We start from the raw sequence: 17912 nt of genomic DNA, 5'->3' as shown, positions 1-17912 counted from the left end.
TGTGACTGCACAGCTGGACTCATGACAACTGAAGCACAGTCTTTGCAGGTGAAGGAATATGAAAAACAACATTAATAAAATGATAGTGTTTTAAAGGCCTTTTTCCCAAGTGTTTGATTCTGATTTGAGAAAAGTCCATGGAAAAGTAAAATTGGGTTTCTAAGCACTCCAAAGGGAGGCAATGCCTATATGATGGTTGATTTGCTTCTGCCCTTACGTCTACACATTGCAACACAATCTTTAGTTATATTCCCCACAACATTTCATAAATGTGTATATATATCAACCTCCCCCACTGGCTTCCAACTTCTGTGCAACTTTGGCCTGTAATATCTTCGGTGTGCTCACTAGAGAAAATGAAAGGTATGAAGCAATAAAGCAAGGACTATAAAAAGTGTCATGTTAAAAGCAAGCAAGTGGTAGAATTGTTAAATCTCCAGTTAAACAGGGCTCTTCCATGAAGTTGTGCAAGTCATTCAAACCTAGTGACTACCACCTCCCCATTCTTCCTATATTTTTATAAGTTTATGGGGAATGCACAGGTTGTGATCTGGAGACATGCTTTGCCCTCACAGCTATAACTGAAGTCACTAGATACTGAAAAGATAATCTTCTACTGTACTGGGACTCCTCTGCTAAAGGATCCTGGATGTCTCAAGTTGGACATTATGATTTAGCAGACAATTTTGACCTTAATCTCCCTGTGCCCCAGTTTCCTGTCTGATCCCGGTATGACGAGATAAAATGCAGAAGATGCTCAATGGTACCTACAAAGCACCAGCAGATTAGGGATGAGCACCACGAAAAAATTAATTGTGCCACAGTTGAGCAGAGGTTGGCTGGTGTCCCAGGAATGTGGCACAGGGCCATGCTGAATGAGAAGTATAAAAAGGAAAGGCTTAGCTGAGCCATCCTGAGTGCATCCTAGGTGCATGATACATAGGGAGCCTTAATTATTCCTAATTCCTGTGTGCTTGACTCAGCAATCCAACACTCTCTGAATGCTGTTGCCTCGTGTAGGTTCTGCATCCCTTTGCTTTGGACTGCCAGAGACTAAGGGACAGGAGATCCATAACCTCCAAGTCTTGTTGTCCAGGCTTAACTTGCCCAACCCAACAGAGAATAAAGAATTCTCATTGGTGCCAAATCAGAATCCAGCAAGTACTTTGGCTCTGAGGTTTCATCAATACTTTCCATCAATTTTTATACCAAAAGCAACAACTTTCGTCAAGTTTTTATTGATTTCCTGTCTGCCAAAGTGCTTTTTCAAATTTGTAATGGGGTAAGGAGCAAAATGCCCAAAATAGGAAAGAAACTGTAATTTATTTCCTCCCCCCACCTTTTTTCTTTTCCTCCTAAGTATTTTTTTCAGGCATTATCAGCTGCTGCTATGGGCAGAGGTATTTTCTCCTTTCTGAACAGAATGCAGCAATGTTGTCACATATATAAGCAGATCTGATGCCATCCCCTCAGCAACTTTGAAACTCAGATTCCACTTTTATGGTGAGCAGGATGGTGGGCTCAGAGATGCTGGCTTGCTTCCTGCAGATTCCTGACAGTTCTTGGGTAGTGTTTTTGGAGCCAGTAAAAGCGAATTGACCTTACAGTCCTCCCTGCTGAAGGGAAGAAAGTTGCAGTATGACCTCTGCTGTTGTCACTCTCCAGTTTCTGACAAGTGTACTTTACTCATGGAGACAGATTTATTAAGGATTTCATGCCTCATAGTTACCAGAAAAGTCTCTTGTGTCACATTCTTCAGTGCAGTTTCTCTGGACTTTAGGGAGCAAACTCCACCTGTTTTCCCACAGTTAGCATGCTTCAAACATCTCTCTCTGGCATCTGTTTCCCACTTGAGCCCTTGTTTCAGCCGTATACCTCTAAGTCATGAGACATGACACACCAGAAATCAAACACTGCTAATTTGGAGTTCAAAGACCAATTTGTACAAATCTCTTTGTTTATAATCAAAGCTTGCGGTCATCTTGATTAAGATTTTTAGAACGGGGGATCTTCTGTGTGCACCTGAGTTAGAAAACATCTCTGAGCCTTGCCAGGGGTATCTCATCACTCAGTTCTGCTCTCAATATTTTTAGACCTATGTGGGTGAGTCTCATTGGGAGCCCAGGGTGGTCCCAGGGAATCTGATTCACCTTATTACACACAACACTGAAAGCAAATAAAATATGAGTCTGTTCAGCAGCTCCAATGTTCTAATGACTCAGGCCATCGGGGTGGATCAGTGCCTGACCTATTTATGCTGGTCTATGTCTCCCACCTCTTCTAGGAGCCCCCTGAGTGATGATTCTGCAACTAATACATTCATGGAAGAGACACTTAAAGTTCTGTGCCGTGCATAAGAACCAGTTCTGAAATGTTCAATAGTCCCTGAAGTAAAATAACCCTCTCCTGTAGGTTTAGATTCAAAGGGTCAGCTCTTCACCACATGCAGCTGAACTTTATAGTGTGCACTGTCTCCACTTGCTGTGGGAGTTTGATGCTTGCCCACTGCTGGCTGGATATTGAGTATTGTGCCTTTTGTAGAAATACCAGCAAAGAGGTAAATCACCCTGAGCAGGTGTTTCAAATTTCAGAAGAAAAGAAATAGTGAAGCAGACGAGGAAGGAATCGTGATTATTTTTACTCTGCTACAGCAATGTGCTCTTTCCCTTTCTGCCTTTTTCCTTTTAGGAAAGGAATGCTAGTTTCTTCCCTTAAAGAAATAGAGCTTGCAAGCCAGGAAGAAAGAAGAGCTAGGAATCTTCTGATCTTCCATCAGGAATTGTTACATTTAGCTTCATATCCTCAACTTTTCTAAAAATGTTTTAACCACTAATTAAGTCCTTAAAATTGAAACTCTGTTGACTTACCTCTTCTGGGATAACAAAAGAAATGCTTTTTGAATCACAGTGGATTTTCTGTCACATTTAAGAACACCCGGTTGAGACTGGGGTATTTTTAATGTGAAAAGAAACTGCTTAGCTGCCCTTTTCCTACTTAACACTGACCTCAAACCTTTCTGATGGTTTCCTGCACGGTGACTTGGTACTGTTTCCAAGCACAGTTTGAAGACTCCCAAAAGAAGACAAGTCTCCTTGCAGTTCCCAGTTTGCTTTCTTTGTCAGACTCTTCTTTTCAAGGTTATCTTTAGCCTCATCCAGCATTCCAGGAAAAGAAAGACATGTCCTCTGGACTTTTTTTGCAACTTTGATATAGAGGCAAGAATTCCACCCCATGTCCTGCCCTTTCTATATGACGTCTGTGACATTTAAAGATATGTTTTTGGAGCTTGTCCCTCTTCATAACCTATTGTTTAATTAGTGCCACTGGAAATACAGCAACAGAACTTAATAGTGGGATCTGAAGTTGAGGATATGAAGCAGGGAGGATGAAGTGACACTTAGGCATGACTGCCACATCAGAACAGAGATGTTTAGTGGAAAGGATAAACAAGAGGGGGTTTGATCAGTTAATGAAAATGGGGCGGGGGATAAGTAGACAAATCTAGGTTTCAAAACGAGGTTGGGAAACGAGTAGAAAAATTCAAACTGGGTTCAGATTGGGTGGGATTGAGGGAACTGGGGAGTAGAAGTCCTGGCAACACTGTCCAGACAGATCAGTCACACAGTATTTGTTGGTGCACAGATTAGACACATGATTTAGACATCTAAAACACGTGTTTTAGATGGCTACTGCTCACTTGAAAAAATGAAGGTGTTATCCTCCATCCTCCAATTATCAGGAGCAAAATTTCCCTGTACCTGGGGCAGTGCTCAGCAGGAGCATCTTTTAAACGACACCACTCTGAGGAAAGCCCTGAAGATTTCAGACCTGGGGGGAAAACAATAAATGTTTGACAAATTGGGTCTCCTTCACCTCTTGACCTAGTTTTCTATCAGCATTCCCAAGCTGATTGTAATGGAGCTGCTCCTGATTTGCATTTGTTTAAATGAAATCAGAACCAGACCTTTTCCAGGGACAGCAGTACTGGCAGCTGGGAAAGTGCTGGTCCTGAAAAAGCTCCCAGTGTGGTAGAGATTTTAAACTTTAAGCAGAGGAGTTGAGGTAACCTCAGTGTGACATGTTGAACCAAGACTGAAGCACGGGAAGGAGCAGGTGCTGAAAACAGGATGAAAAAATAAATAAATTGATTTTTCCACAGTGGAATAATGTCCTCTGGGAGAAGCACGGCTGCTTGTGCCAACCAGGGCAGGAATGTGCGGCACACCGAGATGTGCTTTGCAGACCATGCTCCTGCTCTGGACAAACAGTGATTTTCTATGTCTTGGTTCCTTCTTAGGATCCTTTCCTGTCTTCAGCAGCATGCAAAATTAGTAGAGGCAGAAGCAGTAGGTGGAGAAATTCCTTCCAGGATTTTACTGTCCATAGATTTAAAAAATACTGTCGGAGTCATGAAAAGGCTGGAGGGAGGAAGGCGGCTGGGTCAGGAGCAGGGCAGAGCTTACACGGAAATTCGAGTGCAGTGTCTCACGGCACTGACTCACCTGCTTCTTTGGGGCTCCGGCACAGCCGAGCCGTGTCCCTGAATAAAACGACAGAAAGGACGTCTCCAGCCCCAAATCTGCCTCCCGTTGCCCCTCACGGAGAGAGGGAGAAATTCTCCAAAAAAAAAAAAAAAAAAGGTTGAAAGGCTGATGGCTTCAGGCAAGGCTGGTGGCATTGGTGGCATTTTACACGTTACCTTGCACTTCGCGGTTATCATTTGAGGGCAAAGTGCAGCCGCCCATCCACTGTGCAACGCAAGCATGTTCCCAAGTGTTTTCCCGCAAACATGGGAACGCCGGATTTAAACAAAAAACCAAAACACCTTGTAGGTGCAAAAACAGGGGGCTTGGGTTTTCGCTTAGTTTCGCTCAGGGGCACAGGGCAGAACTTCTCAGGGGGATCCCCGGAGAGCGCGGGAAGGGGCGGGGGCCGGCGGGGGATGCTCGGCGGGGCGCGGTGCCTCCGCCAGCTCCCCGCGGGCTCCGCGGGTCCCCGCGCCCCTCCGCGCCGCTCCACCCCCCTCCTCCCATCCCTTCCCATCCCTTCCCCATCCCTCCCGTCCCCCCCCGTCCCCCGGCCGGCGCAGGCGCAGGGGGGGCGGGCGGCGGCGGCGGCGGGAGCGCGGAGCGCGGCGCGGCCCCACAGTCCGCGCTGCAGCCGCCGCGGGGGCGCCACTACCATGAGCGGCCGCGGCCGCCCCTGCGCGACTCCTCACGGGCACCGGGCGCTCCCGCCGCCGCCGGCCCCCCCCCGCCGCCGCCGCCGCCGCCGCTGCCGCCGCTGCCGCCGCGCACCCCCGGCCCCCGAGCCCGGCGCTGCAGGATGCCGGGGGGCAAGAGAGGGCTGGTGGCACCGCAGAACACCTTCCTGGAGAACATCGTCCGGCGCTCCAGCGGTGAGAGATCCCCCCCCCTCCGCCCGTCCGTGCATGCATGCATCCATCCGACCGTCCGTCCGTCCGTCCGTCCGTCCGTCCATCCATCTATCTCTCCGTCTGTCCAACCCTTCGTCCCTCCCTGCCGCGCCTATGGGTCCGTGCCAAGCGGTGCCTTCAAGGAACGGGCTCCGCGGTGCCCCGCTGGGCTCCGCCGGAGCATCCCCCGGCGGTCCTTCCCTCGGCTGTCCATCCCCCGGCGGTCCTTCCACTGTCCCCCCGTCCCTCCCCCCCGCACTTAGATCGCTATCGCTACTATAAATTTAACCCTTTTTTTTTCTTCCTTCTTTCTGTGAGACGCCTCTGACAATAAATTGTCATAATTTACTTTTCTAATATCTTCTCTGCTCATCGGGTCATTTTTTTTTTTCTTCTCCTCCTTCTTGTTCTTTAGTTTTGTAATAATCAGACTTGCCATCGTTTCCATTCAGGGGTTCAAAGTTTTTGCGATTGTGTGACACTTTAAAGTCTGTGGCAAAGGTACCGGGAAAGCGGTGAGGGAGTGACTGTGCTTTGGGTGATGCTAATCCTGTGGCTGAGAAAATATGGAAAGAACGGTCTGCAGTTGCTTATCTATGGCCCCTCTGTTAGGTGACTGTGTCGAGGGCTAGTTCAGGACTGTGTGGCATCGAGTTATTCCTTGCTGCTGGAGTGAATTTCACCCTTTCTTGCAGTGCAAAGCACTGAGCAAGAAGACTACACAGCTCCAGTAAAGTTACAATGTGTTTGCAGCCCACGGTCTCTTCGGGTGTGCTGATGTAGATGCTGCTTTAGGCAAGCCCTGTCCTTACATTCATTTTTTTATGTAGTTTTTGCACTGGCACATAACCACAGAAACATAGGAGTGTTTGCAGAAATGTAAGAGACCTCAACTTTGCATCTGCTAAAACATAACTATTTGGTCAGCCCAAATTTGGAGCGACCCTGCCATGGGGAAGCACAGCTGTGCCAGCCTTCATCTGGGGACAGGAGTGGGAAAGGTGACCAGAGCAGAGCACTGAGAAGAGTTGCCACATCTATTACTAAACAAGACACTAATGGGATGTGAAATCGTGGTGAAAAGTGTTCCCTTCCGCCTTCCTATTGCAGAGTTCTTGATGTACCTCACATTTGTACTGATGTGGTCTGATGTGCGGATTTTGATGGCAGGTAGTGAATTAGTGATTCATGGACTTCCAAAGCAACAGGATGAGGACCTGGAATTTGTTATAAAATGTTGTATGTTAGAATGTATTAAGCCATCAACTGTTTTTTTGGGAGGCTTCCTCTCTCTCGTGTTGCCTGGGTCAAATCTGTGGTCGGCAGCTGACTCCCTCTCAAGCCCTGTAGCTGCACAATCACTAAGAGCTGCTTTCCCACAATAGTGTATTTATTTCCCAGAATATTAAATGCAAGCTTAATTAATAAGGGTTTATATAGCACCTTCCCTCTGACAATTTCAAAGCGCTGGGTGGAATTTAATTACACTTCACAGCTCCTTGTGGAAGAGGACGCACAGAGGCATTCCCAACCTGTTCTTCAAATTGTGGCGTAAATGGGGGCTCAGGGCATCACAGCTGATTTCCCAAGGTCATGCGGCAAGGCAGAGGCAGAGCTGGGAACATGGTTTGGGAATGCCACGCTTTTGTATCATGCTCTAATTAAATCACATGTCCTCCCTGGTGAAAGCTCAGTAAAGCTTTGAGATGTCAAAAATTGGAAAAGCTTGGAACACTGTGCTTTAAAAGCATGTATTCTCTTCCGGCTTTTAACCTGGTCTAATTTCAGAGCGTATATCATGCTGATCTGGTCATTTGTGCTTCTTTTTCTCTGGCACTGGTGATGCCTAAGCATGATGCTACAGAGGCAAATCTGCCCCGTTGGACAGCAAAGAGGAAAGTAGATTGGGAATTTGTTTTTAACTCATGTAAGTTGTCAGTATTGTGGCCTGAAACATGATTTAGTTCTTATTTTTGTCATCCAAGACATAGCCTTATTTATCCTTTATAGAAATAGTAATTTTCATTGGATTCAGCACTGTTTAATCCAAACTTAATAGTATACAGTAGAGCAAATCTGGTTCAAGTATCTCCTGCCAGCGCTCGGTAGAAGACAGGGATTTGGTCTGCTGAATATCTGCTGAGTTTGTTTTTATACTTTGATTCACCAGTTTCCAAGAGATTTTTCACTGGCAATTTGAGGAACAGGATGAAGGAAAGACTGGTGATTGTTTTTTAAAATACATCTTGAGCATCAAGAAAAGCCCTTCTGTCAACTTTCCTGGTTAAAGAATGTTATGCTTTGAGATTTGTCACATTTATGCAATCCCATTGCACCTCTTGATCATAAATCTTTTCCTATCAACCAGGAGAAGGTTTGTAAATACAAATAATAATTTCTGATAGGCTGCAGGTACTGTGGGAAAAATCAGGCAGGTATGTCAGCAGATAGGCTCTTCTTCAGGTGAAATGGAAGCAATGGCTTCAAAATGAAATGTAGGTGGAGACAAATTACTCAGAGTTGCCAGAGATGGATCCGAATAACAAAATTTATAGACAAAATTGTAATAATTTTAATATGTGGAAAGTCAGAACTGGGAATGGGCTTAATGGGTGTGTAGGCTTAGTGTGGTGATCAGCCTACTATTAAAAGCAATAATATATTGAAATTTCAGCATTATTTAGGCATTTTCTGTTTAGGAATGTTGTGAACCTTTCCTTTGTACCCCAGGTTTGGCTACAAATGATATTAAAACTGTGGGAGAAGCGCTCACAAGAAGTGTGTAGTCAGGAGGAAAACACCGAACAGCTGAGTAGAAAGGAGCAGGGTGGCCGTGAAACGGGGTGGCTGTGGAATGGGGTGGCCATGGAATGGGGTGGCCATAGCTCTTTACCCTCTGTATTGGAGGGTGGGATATATGGGATGCTCTGCCAGATATTCCTCTCCCAGCCAATGTGTTTGGGAAGGATGAAGCAGCTGTCAAAAGTGGTGGAGAGGTCCCACGGTGTCCCTTTGCCTGGGGAACCTCTCTTTTGGAGATGAATTTAAGCCTCGGAGCTTCTGAAAGTGTTTCAGGTCAGTGTTATACTTTGGTGTTTGGACAGCACCAGGTTACAGGTGTTTCCCAAAGCCTTTGATGGTGGATGGCAACCTCTGAACTGCTTTGCAGGTTTTTTCCCACACCACAGCTGAGTTCCACTTGAGGAGAGATGAAGTCTGTGGAGAGCAGTGGGGTCCGTCATTAGACTGGCTGCTGCAGTTGGTAAAAGGGACGAGCCCTCAGAAAACACAGACCTGTCTTCAGGGTGATCTCAGTGCACTCTCTGCAATCATCTTTTTTTTTTTTTTTCTTTCAAAGCTCAGTGAAAATCGAGGCTTATCTGAGGCTCACAAAGATTGATACGATCTCGCTACAGCCTTGGCTGTGCCCTGGATCTTAAGAGCACCAGGTGTTTTGCTGAGCTGAAAGAAGAAGTGTTTTGTGAGAGCACTGGGTTAAATCACATTAAGGTGGCTGCCTTTTGCTGCCATTAGTATTTGGGACTTTTAATAAGGACCATCCTTAGGGCAATGTTCTCTCCTAAGATGTTCTCACCAGTCTGTGCCCATTATTACTGATGTTTTTTTTTGCTTCTTCGGTGCATTCAGAGCTCCTGCTCATACTGACCACAGCTCAGTATTGCAGAAGTGCAGCAGGTACAGAATTGGGCAAGTCTCTAGATCAGGGCTGGGCTTTGTGGACCTGTCCCATGGGCAGAGTCATCCAGCGAGTTGAGCCATGCACACAGGGGCAGAGAAACCTGTCTGTCTTGCCTATCCATCTTACCCTTCACATACTCTAGCAGCAGAAGGATTAAGCGTGTGTTAATGGCATAAATCGTTTTTATAGTAGAGGATGAGTTTGTGAGAAAAGCAACTCTGGGACTTTGCAACAATCTGCAATAAAGTCTGCTAACAGTTTGGAAGAGGGGCTGAATTTAGTGGAAGAGTATATATAATGTTATTTATTTGACAAGAGTGATTATTACTGGATGTTGGTTCTGTTACCATAACTCTTAGAAGTTTCTTCAGGAAAGTGGGTCTTTCACAAATGTATTTTGACACTGGGCTGAAATCTTATCTCTGTAAGGCTTACATGGGAATTTCAGCAGGAGCTTTAATGAAGTTAGCATGTAATTCCCGGTCTTTTTCAGCTTTGTGCCGTGTTCCTACAAAGCAGTTCCTTCACATAGACCTTTATGCCCTGCTGGGTCCCTGTGACTTCGATGGGATCAGCCCTGTTCCCAGGTGACTGTGTTATCAAGGCAGGTTACCCAGGAAGGGGGAAGGAAACAAGAGTCACATCTGTAGTGCTAAGACACTTTTTTAATTTTTATTACACTGGTACTACGGATAAAATAAGTGCCTGTTGTCTCTTCTGTCCTTCTTACTAGCTCATGTAGTGTACCTGTCTAACAGGCAGGGTGATGAAATGTTCTTGTGGGAGGTCATACATGTGGGCTTCTCTCCCCTGAATTAAAACAAACTATGTTTCTCTCTGATCCAAATTAAATTACACATGCTGCAGAGAGAAAGTACTTAAAAGCAAGTTACTTCAAGTTTACTGGATGTCTGTCATTTGGGATCCTCCAAAAAACCCACGGAGCTCAGCGGTTCCCTAAATCTCTACATAAAAGTCATGATACGCTGTGGGGTGAAAGTTTCCATCCTCCAGGTCAGCTCAGAAGTTACTGGAGGGATGACCAAGGAGCTTATGTCATTAGGGCTTCTTTGGCATTTGAAGGCAGAGGGTTCCTTTTGCCATTCCTGTGACTGCAGGGTGCCTGCTGATACATAAGTCAATGCAAAGTGGATTTTTACATTGAGAAGCATTACTAGATGACATTTGTGAGGAGTTTTCAATTGCAACTGCTCTGCTTTCCTTACTTTTCAAGTGAGCTTGCTGAGTGCGGAAAGACCAAGCGTATCTGACTGCTGCTGAAATCGGGGGTTTGGCATGGTCTAAATTTTTTATTTTTATTAAAAGAAAAAGATGGTTGTGGCAGCTCTGTGCCACTGTATTAATTTAGAAACCCAAAGAGTGCTCTATTGCTAGTTAAAGGAAAAGATGGATTTCCTTAAGATTTGATCAGCTGCGTTGTGGTCTAATTTCTAATTGTGGGTCTAGTCTCTATTTAATTTCTTTCATTTCTTTTCTTTCTTGTATTTCTTTACTTTCTTATATTTCGTTCTGTGCCTATGGCTGGTGGGATGGGGCGGTGAGAGAGGTATCCTTTTGTTTTGGGAGAGGCTTGAGCGCTGCTGAGCGCTGCCACAAGAGGTCACTGCAAGAGTTGTTGCATTCCCAGGTTAACGTTTAAACGTGAGAGAGAAGGAAAAAATGAAATTATTGATTTTTTTTTTTTTTGGAGTAAACATTCAGGTTTTTTTATTGCTGTTGGAACGAGTATACAGCCAAAAAATAATGTCAGGAAGTGAAGTGAGCTGTGGAAATACATTTAATTAGCCTGTTGTAAAATAGTGCTGTTTGGTGGTTAACCGGGATTTTAAGTTATTCTCTTGGAAAGCTAAAGGAAATGGAATTTTCTGATTTGATAAAATTAAATAATAGAATATTTTGGAGTTGGCACTTTAATAATCTGCCTTTTAGAAAAAACAAATACAGAACTGGTTTAATCATCACACTCAGCGACTGGCTATTTGTAAATGCCAAACCCTGGGTATCCCAAATGGCCAGGGCTTGATTCCACACCCGGCAGGGGTTCTGGCTGTGAGTAGCCCCTGAAGAGACTCTCCTGAAGCATCACCTCAGTGCTGGGCTGGGATCCGTCCTGTTGATAGCTTTGCTTCAGCCACTGGCACAGAGGAGAGAGCAGGGGAGAGGCAGATGAATCTCTGCTGAAGCAGTTTTTTTTTTTGAGATGCAGCCAGGCTCTGTGGAACTGCAGCCAGGACTAGCTGCGGGCTGAGTGTTTCCAAGAGGAGCCCCTGTGTCTGAACAGCTCCCGTTACCACAATTTTCTCCTCTGGGAGTGTGGAGCCAGCACTCTCATTTGTATAACGCTAGAAATCTGGCTTTTGGTTGCTCCCTGAGGGTGCCTGAGTGAGAGCTACAGCCTGCTCCAGTTTAAATTTAGTCTTGGTACATCTCTGTTGTGTTCTGCATAATTTTAATAGAGAACAGATTCAGCAGTGGCATTAAGATGATAACCTGGATAGATGAGGATTAGTTTAATTCTAGGATAAATGGATGTGTGTGGGAAAAACACACACATTCTGGAATCAGAATTGTATGAAATGTCATTTTTCAGGCAACTTATAGAAATGCTGTCTTGTCTTTATTGCCTCAGAGCTCTTCCTGGGGTCAGTGATGTTGTGCCACAGTAGAGGCAGGGTCTGTTTGTGGGCTTTCACATTCAAAATGATTACAGTTAATTTTTTAAGTTTTCAGGAGGTAAATTTCAGGCAGACCCTAATCTTTCTTCTCTAGCTCGCTTGCTAAATTGCTGAAAGCTGCTGTGTTCTCAGCTAAGTGACTTACACATGGATTTAATATTTCAGCCAGTGCTGGATTATTTGTCTTCTGTTTCTTTTGAGGAACACTTATTTGGGGCAGGAAATAGATCATTTCAACATAGTCAGTATGGTGGCACCTTGCTCTGGGTTTAGCCCTCTTTGCATTTTCATGATATGAGTGTTAAATAAAGACAACACTAGCACAGAAGGGTGACGTAAAGAGTTAGTCCTTTGAGAGATTTATTTTTCAGGCAAGCAACGCTTAATGTGCTGGATAAATTGGATGACACTGATGTTTTGCATGCTTTAAAGACGCTGGGGAAATAATAGCTTTGTTAGAAAACAGCACTGTGGTTTCATAGGAAGGAGTACAAAGTGGTGGTGGAGGTTGCTGCTTCAAGAAGAGAGGTTTGTCTGCAGCCGACCCTGGAGCTGGAGGGATGTTGGTGCCCGTTGAGGCAAATCTCAGAGGGCTGTGCCCTCCGAAAGGGCTTAGGATTTTTGCTGTATTCCGTGGGGATGCAGTACATCTGGAGTCACCACAAACAACGCCAGTAGAAATATGCATTGTCAGGGCCAAGACTTGCTCAGGAAAGCTAAAAGAAAATTAAAAAGGAGAACTTTTTTTAGGATGCTCCTCCCTGGCACACACACGCAGGGGATCACCACTAGTTTTCCAGGTTGCTCTAAACAAGTCTGCAGCAATGTGCTGACCTTGTGTAGTTATAAGGGGAATCAGCTGACAGCAGTTTAAGTGGTTTGGGGCTTTTGTAAGACAACATTAGCAAAAAAGGCAAATTCCAGACGTTTCACAGACCCTGTCTAGTCTAGTCTGCATTTGCTCTGCAGTGGAAGGGTGATAGTTCTGAAGGACAGCTCTGTGTAAATTTGCTAGAGTTAGGAGTTTGTTCCTAGATGGAAATACTGCTTCTTTTTGTTATTATAATCATTATTATTACTTTTGTTCTTCTACTACTTCATTTTTTTAGAACATCTTTTCAGTTGCGAGTTTTCTAAAAAGATCAGTTGCCTGTTTTCTCCAGATGAGATGGAATTCTGAAATGGTGATTTAAATAATTTTGGTTATAAGTGGTATCCAAGCATTCTTGAGAAAAGATGATTACAGACAACATTTCTCACTTGGCTAAGCATATCTCCTGGAATGATTTAGCTGTTCTTGCTCTCCTGTCATTACATAACATGAATTTTACACTGCTTTGGGCATTTTGTTAGTTAAAAAATTTGCTTGCACACTGTGGTGTTTTTATTTTATTTTAATAACAAAACAAGGCTCAGTGCTGTGTTGGGTGTTAGCTACTGCAAGATAGAGTAAGATTAAAGGCTTGCTGCTCTACAGCATTGGCTGCCTGTATACAAAAGAGTCTCTATACAAAACAGAAGTGTGGCGACAGCAAATACAGTGCCTTTAAAAATTGTTTTCCTCAATTGTGTTTACCAACCTGAAATTTTGCTAACTGTATGCCTCTAATACCCTAATTCTTTGCCATAAGTATTAAACCTTGTAAATAGGAGAATTATAATAGCTAATAAAAAGCCTGATGCCTTCTTAAGAGGAATCTAGCAACTCTGAGACAGATGAGTCTGCTGGCAGAGCCCTGCTTCCCTACTCTTACAGACAGACACTGGTGTTTAGAGGTGTCTAGTCAAAAGAGCTTATACAACCTACAGATTTGTGATTTGGGCTCTCTGCAATATATCAGAAAGGGGGATGGGTGAATAAAATGATTGGTGGAGGCAATGACATCAAGACAAGCTTAGAAATAACAAAAATTGACTTTTTATCTCTAAGGAAATGAGAAGTGGAAATGCATTTTCAGTGCATTGGAGAAATCCAAGCAAGGATGAATACATTACCAGAGATTTCAGACTAATCATCATGCAAGTTTTGAAGTTGGCTGCATATTAATGTTTTCAGAGTATGTGACACTACCCCATGGTCATCTGGATCCCAGTTGCGTAGAGTTTCATGTGCTGGATCTGACCACTGTCTGTCAGATTTCCTGTCCTGCTTTCAGCAGTGGCCCATGTCCAGCTGACCAGTGGGGAAGTTCCCAAGCTCCGTAGTAAAATACTGGTGAGATTGGGAGCTGCTGTAAATGGAAAGAAAAGATTTTCCTTTCTGGGCCATAGCACAGACACTGCACTAGTTACTAGTGCCGGATGGCAGAATAACAAGCTGTATTTATGCATTACCATCTGTAACTGGCTATCCTTGGCAGTCCCTCCTATGATACTGTTCTTTCAGTGAAGTTGTGGTTTACTTAAATCCATTTGTTCCAGTGTGGGTGTAATGGATGAATTTGGTGTTGTCCAGTTATTAGTAGCTCAACTCTGTTGAGAAATACTTGTTATTTGAAATACCTCCTGTATAACATATTTTTTCAAAAAACTTGCTTGCAGACCATAGCTCTTGTGTATTCAGTCCGACAGGAATAGAGCTGTGGAGATCCCAGTGCTGGTGTCCTTGCTATGCTCATCACTCTGCCATTTGCAGACCTTCTGTTGGTTCCTTTTCTTTTTCTTCTGCAGGAGGCATAAAACACCAGTTTTATCTGTTGAAGACTTGAGCAGGCAAGGAGAGTTTGCCTGTACTATGAAGGGAGTCTGAACACCTCTGGTTTTGGCTGCCTTGTGGCAACTGGAGATGGAGAGGAAATTAGGCTTTTCCTACCCTAGTCTCTTACACCTTGTTCAAGCAGCCAGCTGGAAATGGAACAGAGTGGAATTTGCTAAAGACTAATGGAAATTGTAACCAAAGACACAACTGTGATTGATCTTTCTTATCAAGGAAACCATGTATCTGAGCTATAGAGAAACAAAAGTCAGGCATGCAGGTGGATTTAGTAGTCCAGGACTGGCTGTGGATCCATCTCAGGGGAGGTAACTGCAGAAGTGGACTTTCGATGAGTGGTTAGTGGTGGCGATGTGATTTTAAGAAATTATGGCCAATAAAGAGAGTGTCTTTTGAAGTGTCTTGTAATCCAGTACATGGTTTGGATGTTTGCAGCTGAGTATGGGCTGGATAATGTAGAGTTAAGTCTGTCCGGAGTTTTGATCTGTGGAAATAGGAAAGAATTAATTGTGTCTTAGTTGGAGAAAGTAACATGACTCCTGATAAAATATGAGGTAGGTTAAATATAGGGAGTCCTGTGGATGCTGAGACTTGGGTACACAATAAAACCCAAGGGCCGCATGCTGACCCTTCTTCTTTGAATTTTATCAAGCTGCTCGGTGAGCAGCAACATTAATGGAACGTGGATTCCTGTGGCTTTGTGCCCACAGTTAAATTCACTGGTCTTTAACAAGAGGTAAACATTGATTCAAGATTTTCCTTCCGTTGGAATAGGACACACACACACACACATATTGATAGTGGATCTGGAAGTGCTGGGCTTGCAGTTGGACTCTGTCATTTTACAGGTCTTTTCCAGCCTAAATTGTTCCATGATTCATAGTCACATGTGGAGCATGGATGAATAAGCCTTACTTGTTTAGGAAACAAGGGTAAAAAGAAGTCAGTTAAGTAAAAGAAAATTCGTGAGGACAAAAGAAAACATATTCTAATATCTGGTCAGTTTTATAGTACATATACTATGTATCTGATCTAATATTACAAATACTAGTGTCAACCAAGATACTTCTAGTGTCTTTTTTTTCCTTCTAATTTTTATGGGATTTAAAAAAAAAAACACCACTCATCTATCAATGGTTTGGCTTTATGTTTTGTTCCCTCCCAAATTTCTTGTGGACTTATCAGTTTGTTGAGTGCCTTATCAAGTATTTTGAGACCCTCTGATGTGAAGAAGTATAAAGTCCATAAAAGACAACCATTAAATGCTGTTGATCAGCTGCTGGCTGCAACACGAGTCTTCTGCTGTGTACTTTGTGTCCTGAAACAGTGACGTGGTGGGAATACACAACTGAGTTTATGTCTGTGGATGGGGAGGCTTTGGAGCAGGGTTATCTGCTTTTGGACTGTGGTCCTCTGGGGAGCTCAGAGATGTGCAGAGCATCCGTGAGTGCATTTGGTATTGCAGCCTCTCCTCACCGGGTTGTGCCCTTTGTGTCGAGATATGTGAGCAGAATTTCGGCGAAAGACAATTCTATAAAGACAGTCTTTCTGAATTTAACCAGAGGGCTTGTAATCTTGGTTGTTTCCTAGTGGGATGGGAAATTAAGAATTGCTTGTGTTCCCATCCTCTCCAGCTGCTGGGATGTGGTGGTGGCAGGGTGGCAACCATGGGGAGAGCCTGGCAGGTTTAGAGGGCTTGTGGTGTCTCCACTTTTCCAAATTGGAGAAGAGGCAGGGTGTTGGGGGAAACATAACACAGTGGGATGAGCTACAGTGAACCCTTTGGTTCCCAGGGGTTCCACAATGTCCCCTGTGTTGCTGTCTGTGCCATGGTGGGGAAAACTGGGCTGAGTCCCCAGGCAGAGAGGGCTGTGGGAAGCCAGGGAGATTTTATGTTATGCTCAGGCTTTTCTCTGTGTCTCCTGCTGCTTGTAGCGAGGGCATCTCCCTTTGGGTAGGAAAGCAAATTTTAAAAGTTGACATTTAGGCTTAAGAATATTTGTGATGGATTCAAATAAATGCTTTGAGCTTAAAAGTGTTAGATTTTACAAAATCTAAACTTTTATTTCTCCCATTGGTCGACTTTTAAATATTTTTAAATCTGCTTTTCTATACATAATCCAATAATCTCCAGATTATTTTTTCTAAATTCATGCTTATAAAGGAAAAAGAAATACCATTTTTTTAGTACATGTTCCTAATTCAATAGAATAATGTTTGCATAATGTACATTCCAGTAGTGTGTAGCTCATGCAAACCCCGTATCATTTTATGTGAAAATGAATGTGTGCACCTTAGTATTATGTCTGTAGTTGTCATAACCATTCATGGCTATTATGAGGAAAATTTGTAAAAATATCCTTAATTTTTTTTCCCCACAAGAACTGCTGAAAGGAACATTTCCTATAATTTCTATGCCGCAATGATTGTTAATAGTTATATTTTAACAGCTTTTTAGCACCATTGTTAGTTAGTTAGCTTTTTAGCACCAGTTAGTTCCACAGCTACAGTCAAAATGAAATTGGAAACTAACAGTAAAAACAAAGAAAACACTGAAGATTACTACAGACCACAATTTTAGGACCTCTATGAAGGGAGAATATTATTTCTGAAACAAAATTAGGAATGTTTACAGTGTCAATGAACGTAAAATCCCACAACATTGTGTTTAAGTAAAATGGGTATTTCCTTCTCTGGAAATGCCTTACTAAAAGCAGGGATGGAAGAATAAAACTATTTTAGGACTAACTCATAATGTGTTGGTGCCAGTCCACGCATATAAACTGTAGGCACTGACTGAAAGAACAGATGACTGAAGCGATATTTAAACCCGAGTTCAGCCTCCCAGAAATACTCCCTGCCCATATTTTGTATTTGCAGCAATGGATGCATGTTACTAGGATGTGCCAGACCCACCTATTTGCATTTTTAGTAGACTGCCACTGAAGTTCATAGAATTATAGAACGGTTTGGGTTGGAAGGGACCTTAAAGACCGTCTCGTTCCAACCCCCCTGCCAAGGACAGGGACACCTTCCACTAGACCAGGTTTCTCAAAGCCCTGTCCAACCTGGCTTTGAACACTTGCAGGGATGGGGCCTCCACAGCTTCCCTGGGCAACCTATGCCAGTGCCTCACCACCCTCACAGTAAAAAGCTTCTTCCCAGTATCTGATCTAAACTTGCCCTTCTGTAATTTTGAACCCATTACCCCTTGTCCTGTTGCTACATACCCTTATACAAATTCCCTCTCCATCTCTCTTTTATGCCCTTTAGGTACCTGTTTTGTATTATTTGAATGTGTAAGTCCCTTTGGCACTCATCATGCTAAATTTCCATATCACAGTTAATATCCACACTCCCAGATGTGATGTGGCACGTGGTGTACTA

At 43.7% G+C, this 17912-nt stretch overlaps 1 protein-coding gene across 1 annotated transcript in view; it reads left to right on the top strand.

The window, feature by feature from the left end:
* Nucleotides 1–5325: 5325 nt before the first annotated feature.
* The window catches only part of KCNH5 (potassium voltage-gated channel subfamily H member 5), a 166214-nt gene continuing 153627 nt past the window's right edge, over nucleotides 5326–17912 (top strand). The window contains exon 1 of the mRNA XM_017807645.1: nucleotides 5326–5398. Within this exon, the coding sequence (XP_017663134.1) occupies nucleotides 5326–5398 (73 nt within the window). The remainder of the gene's footprint in view (nucleotides 5399–17912) is intronic.

Source organism: Lepidothrix coronata, unplaced genomic scaffold, assembly GCF_001604755.1.
Source record: "Lepidothrix coronata isolate B3197 unplaced genomic scaffold, Lepidothrix_coronata-1.0 Scaffold19, whole genome shotgun sequence".
Lineage (NCBI taxonomy): Eukaryota > Metazoa > Chordata > Aves > Passeriformes > Pipridae > Lepidothrix > Lepidothrix coronata.
This window is presented reverse-complemented; position numbering and strand designations above follow the sequence as displayed.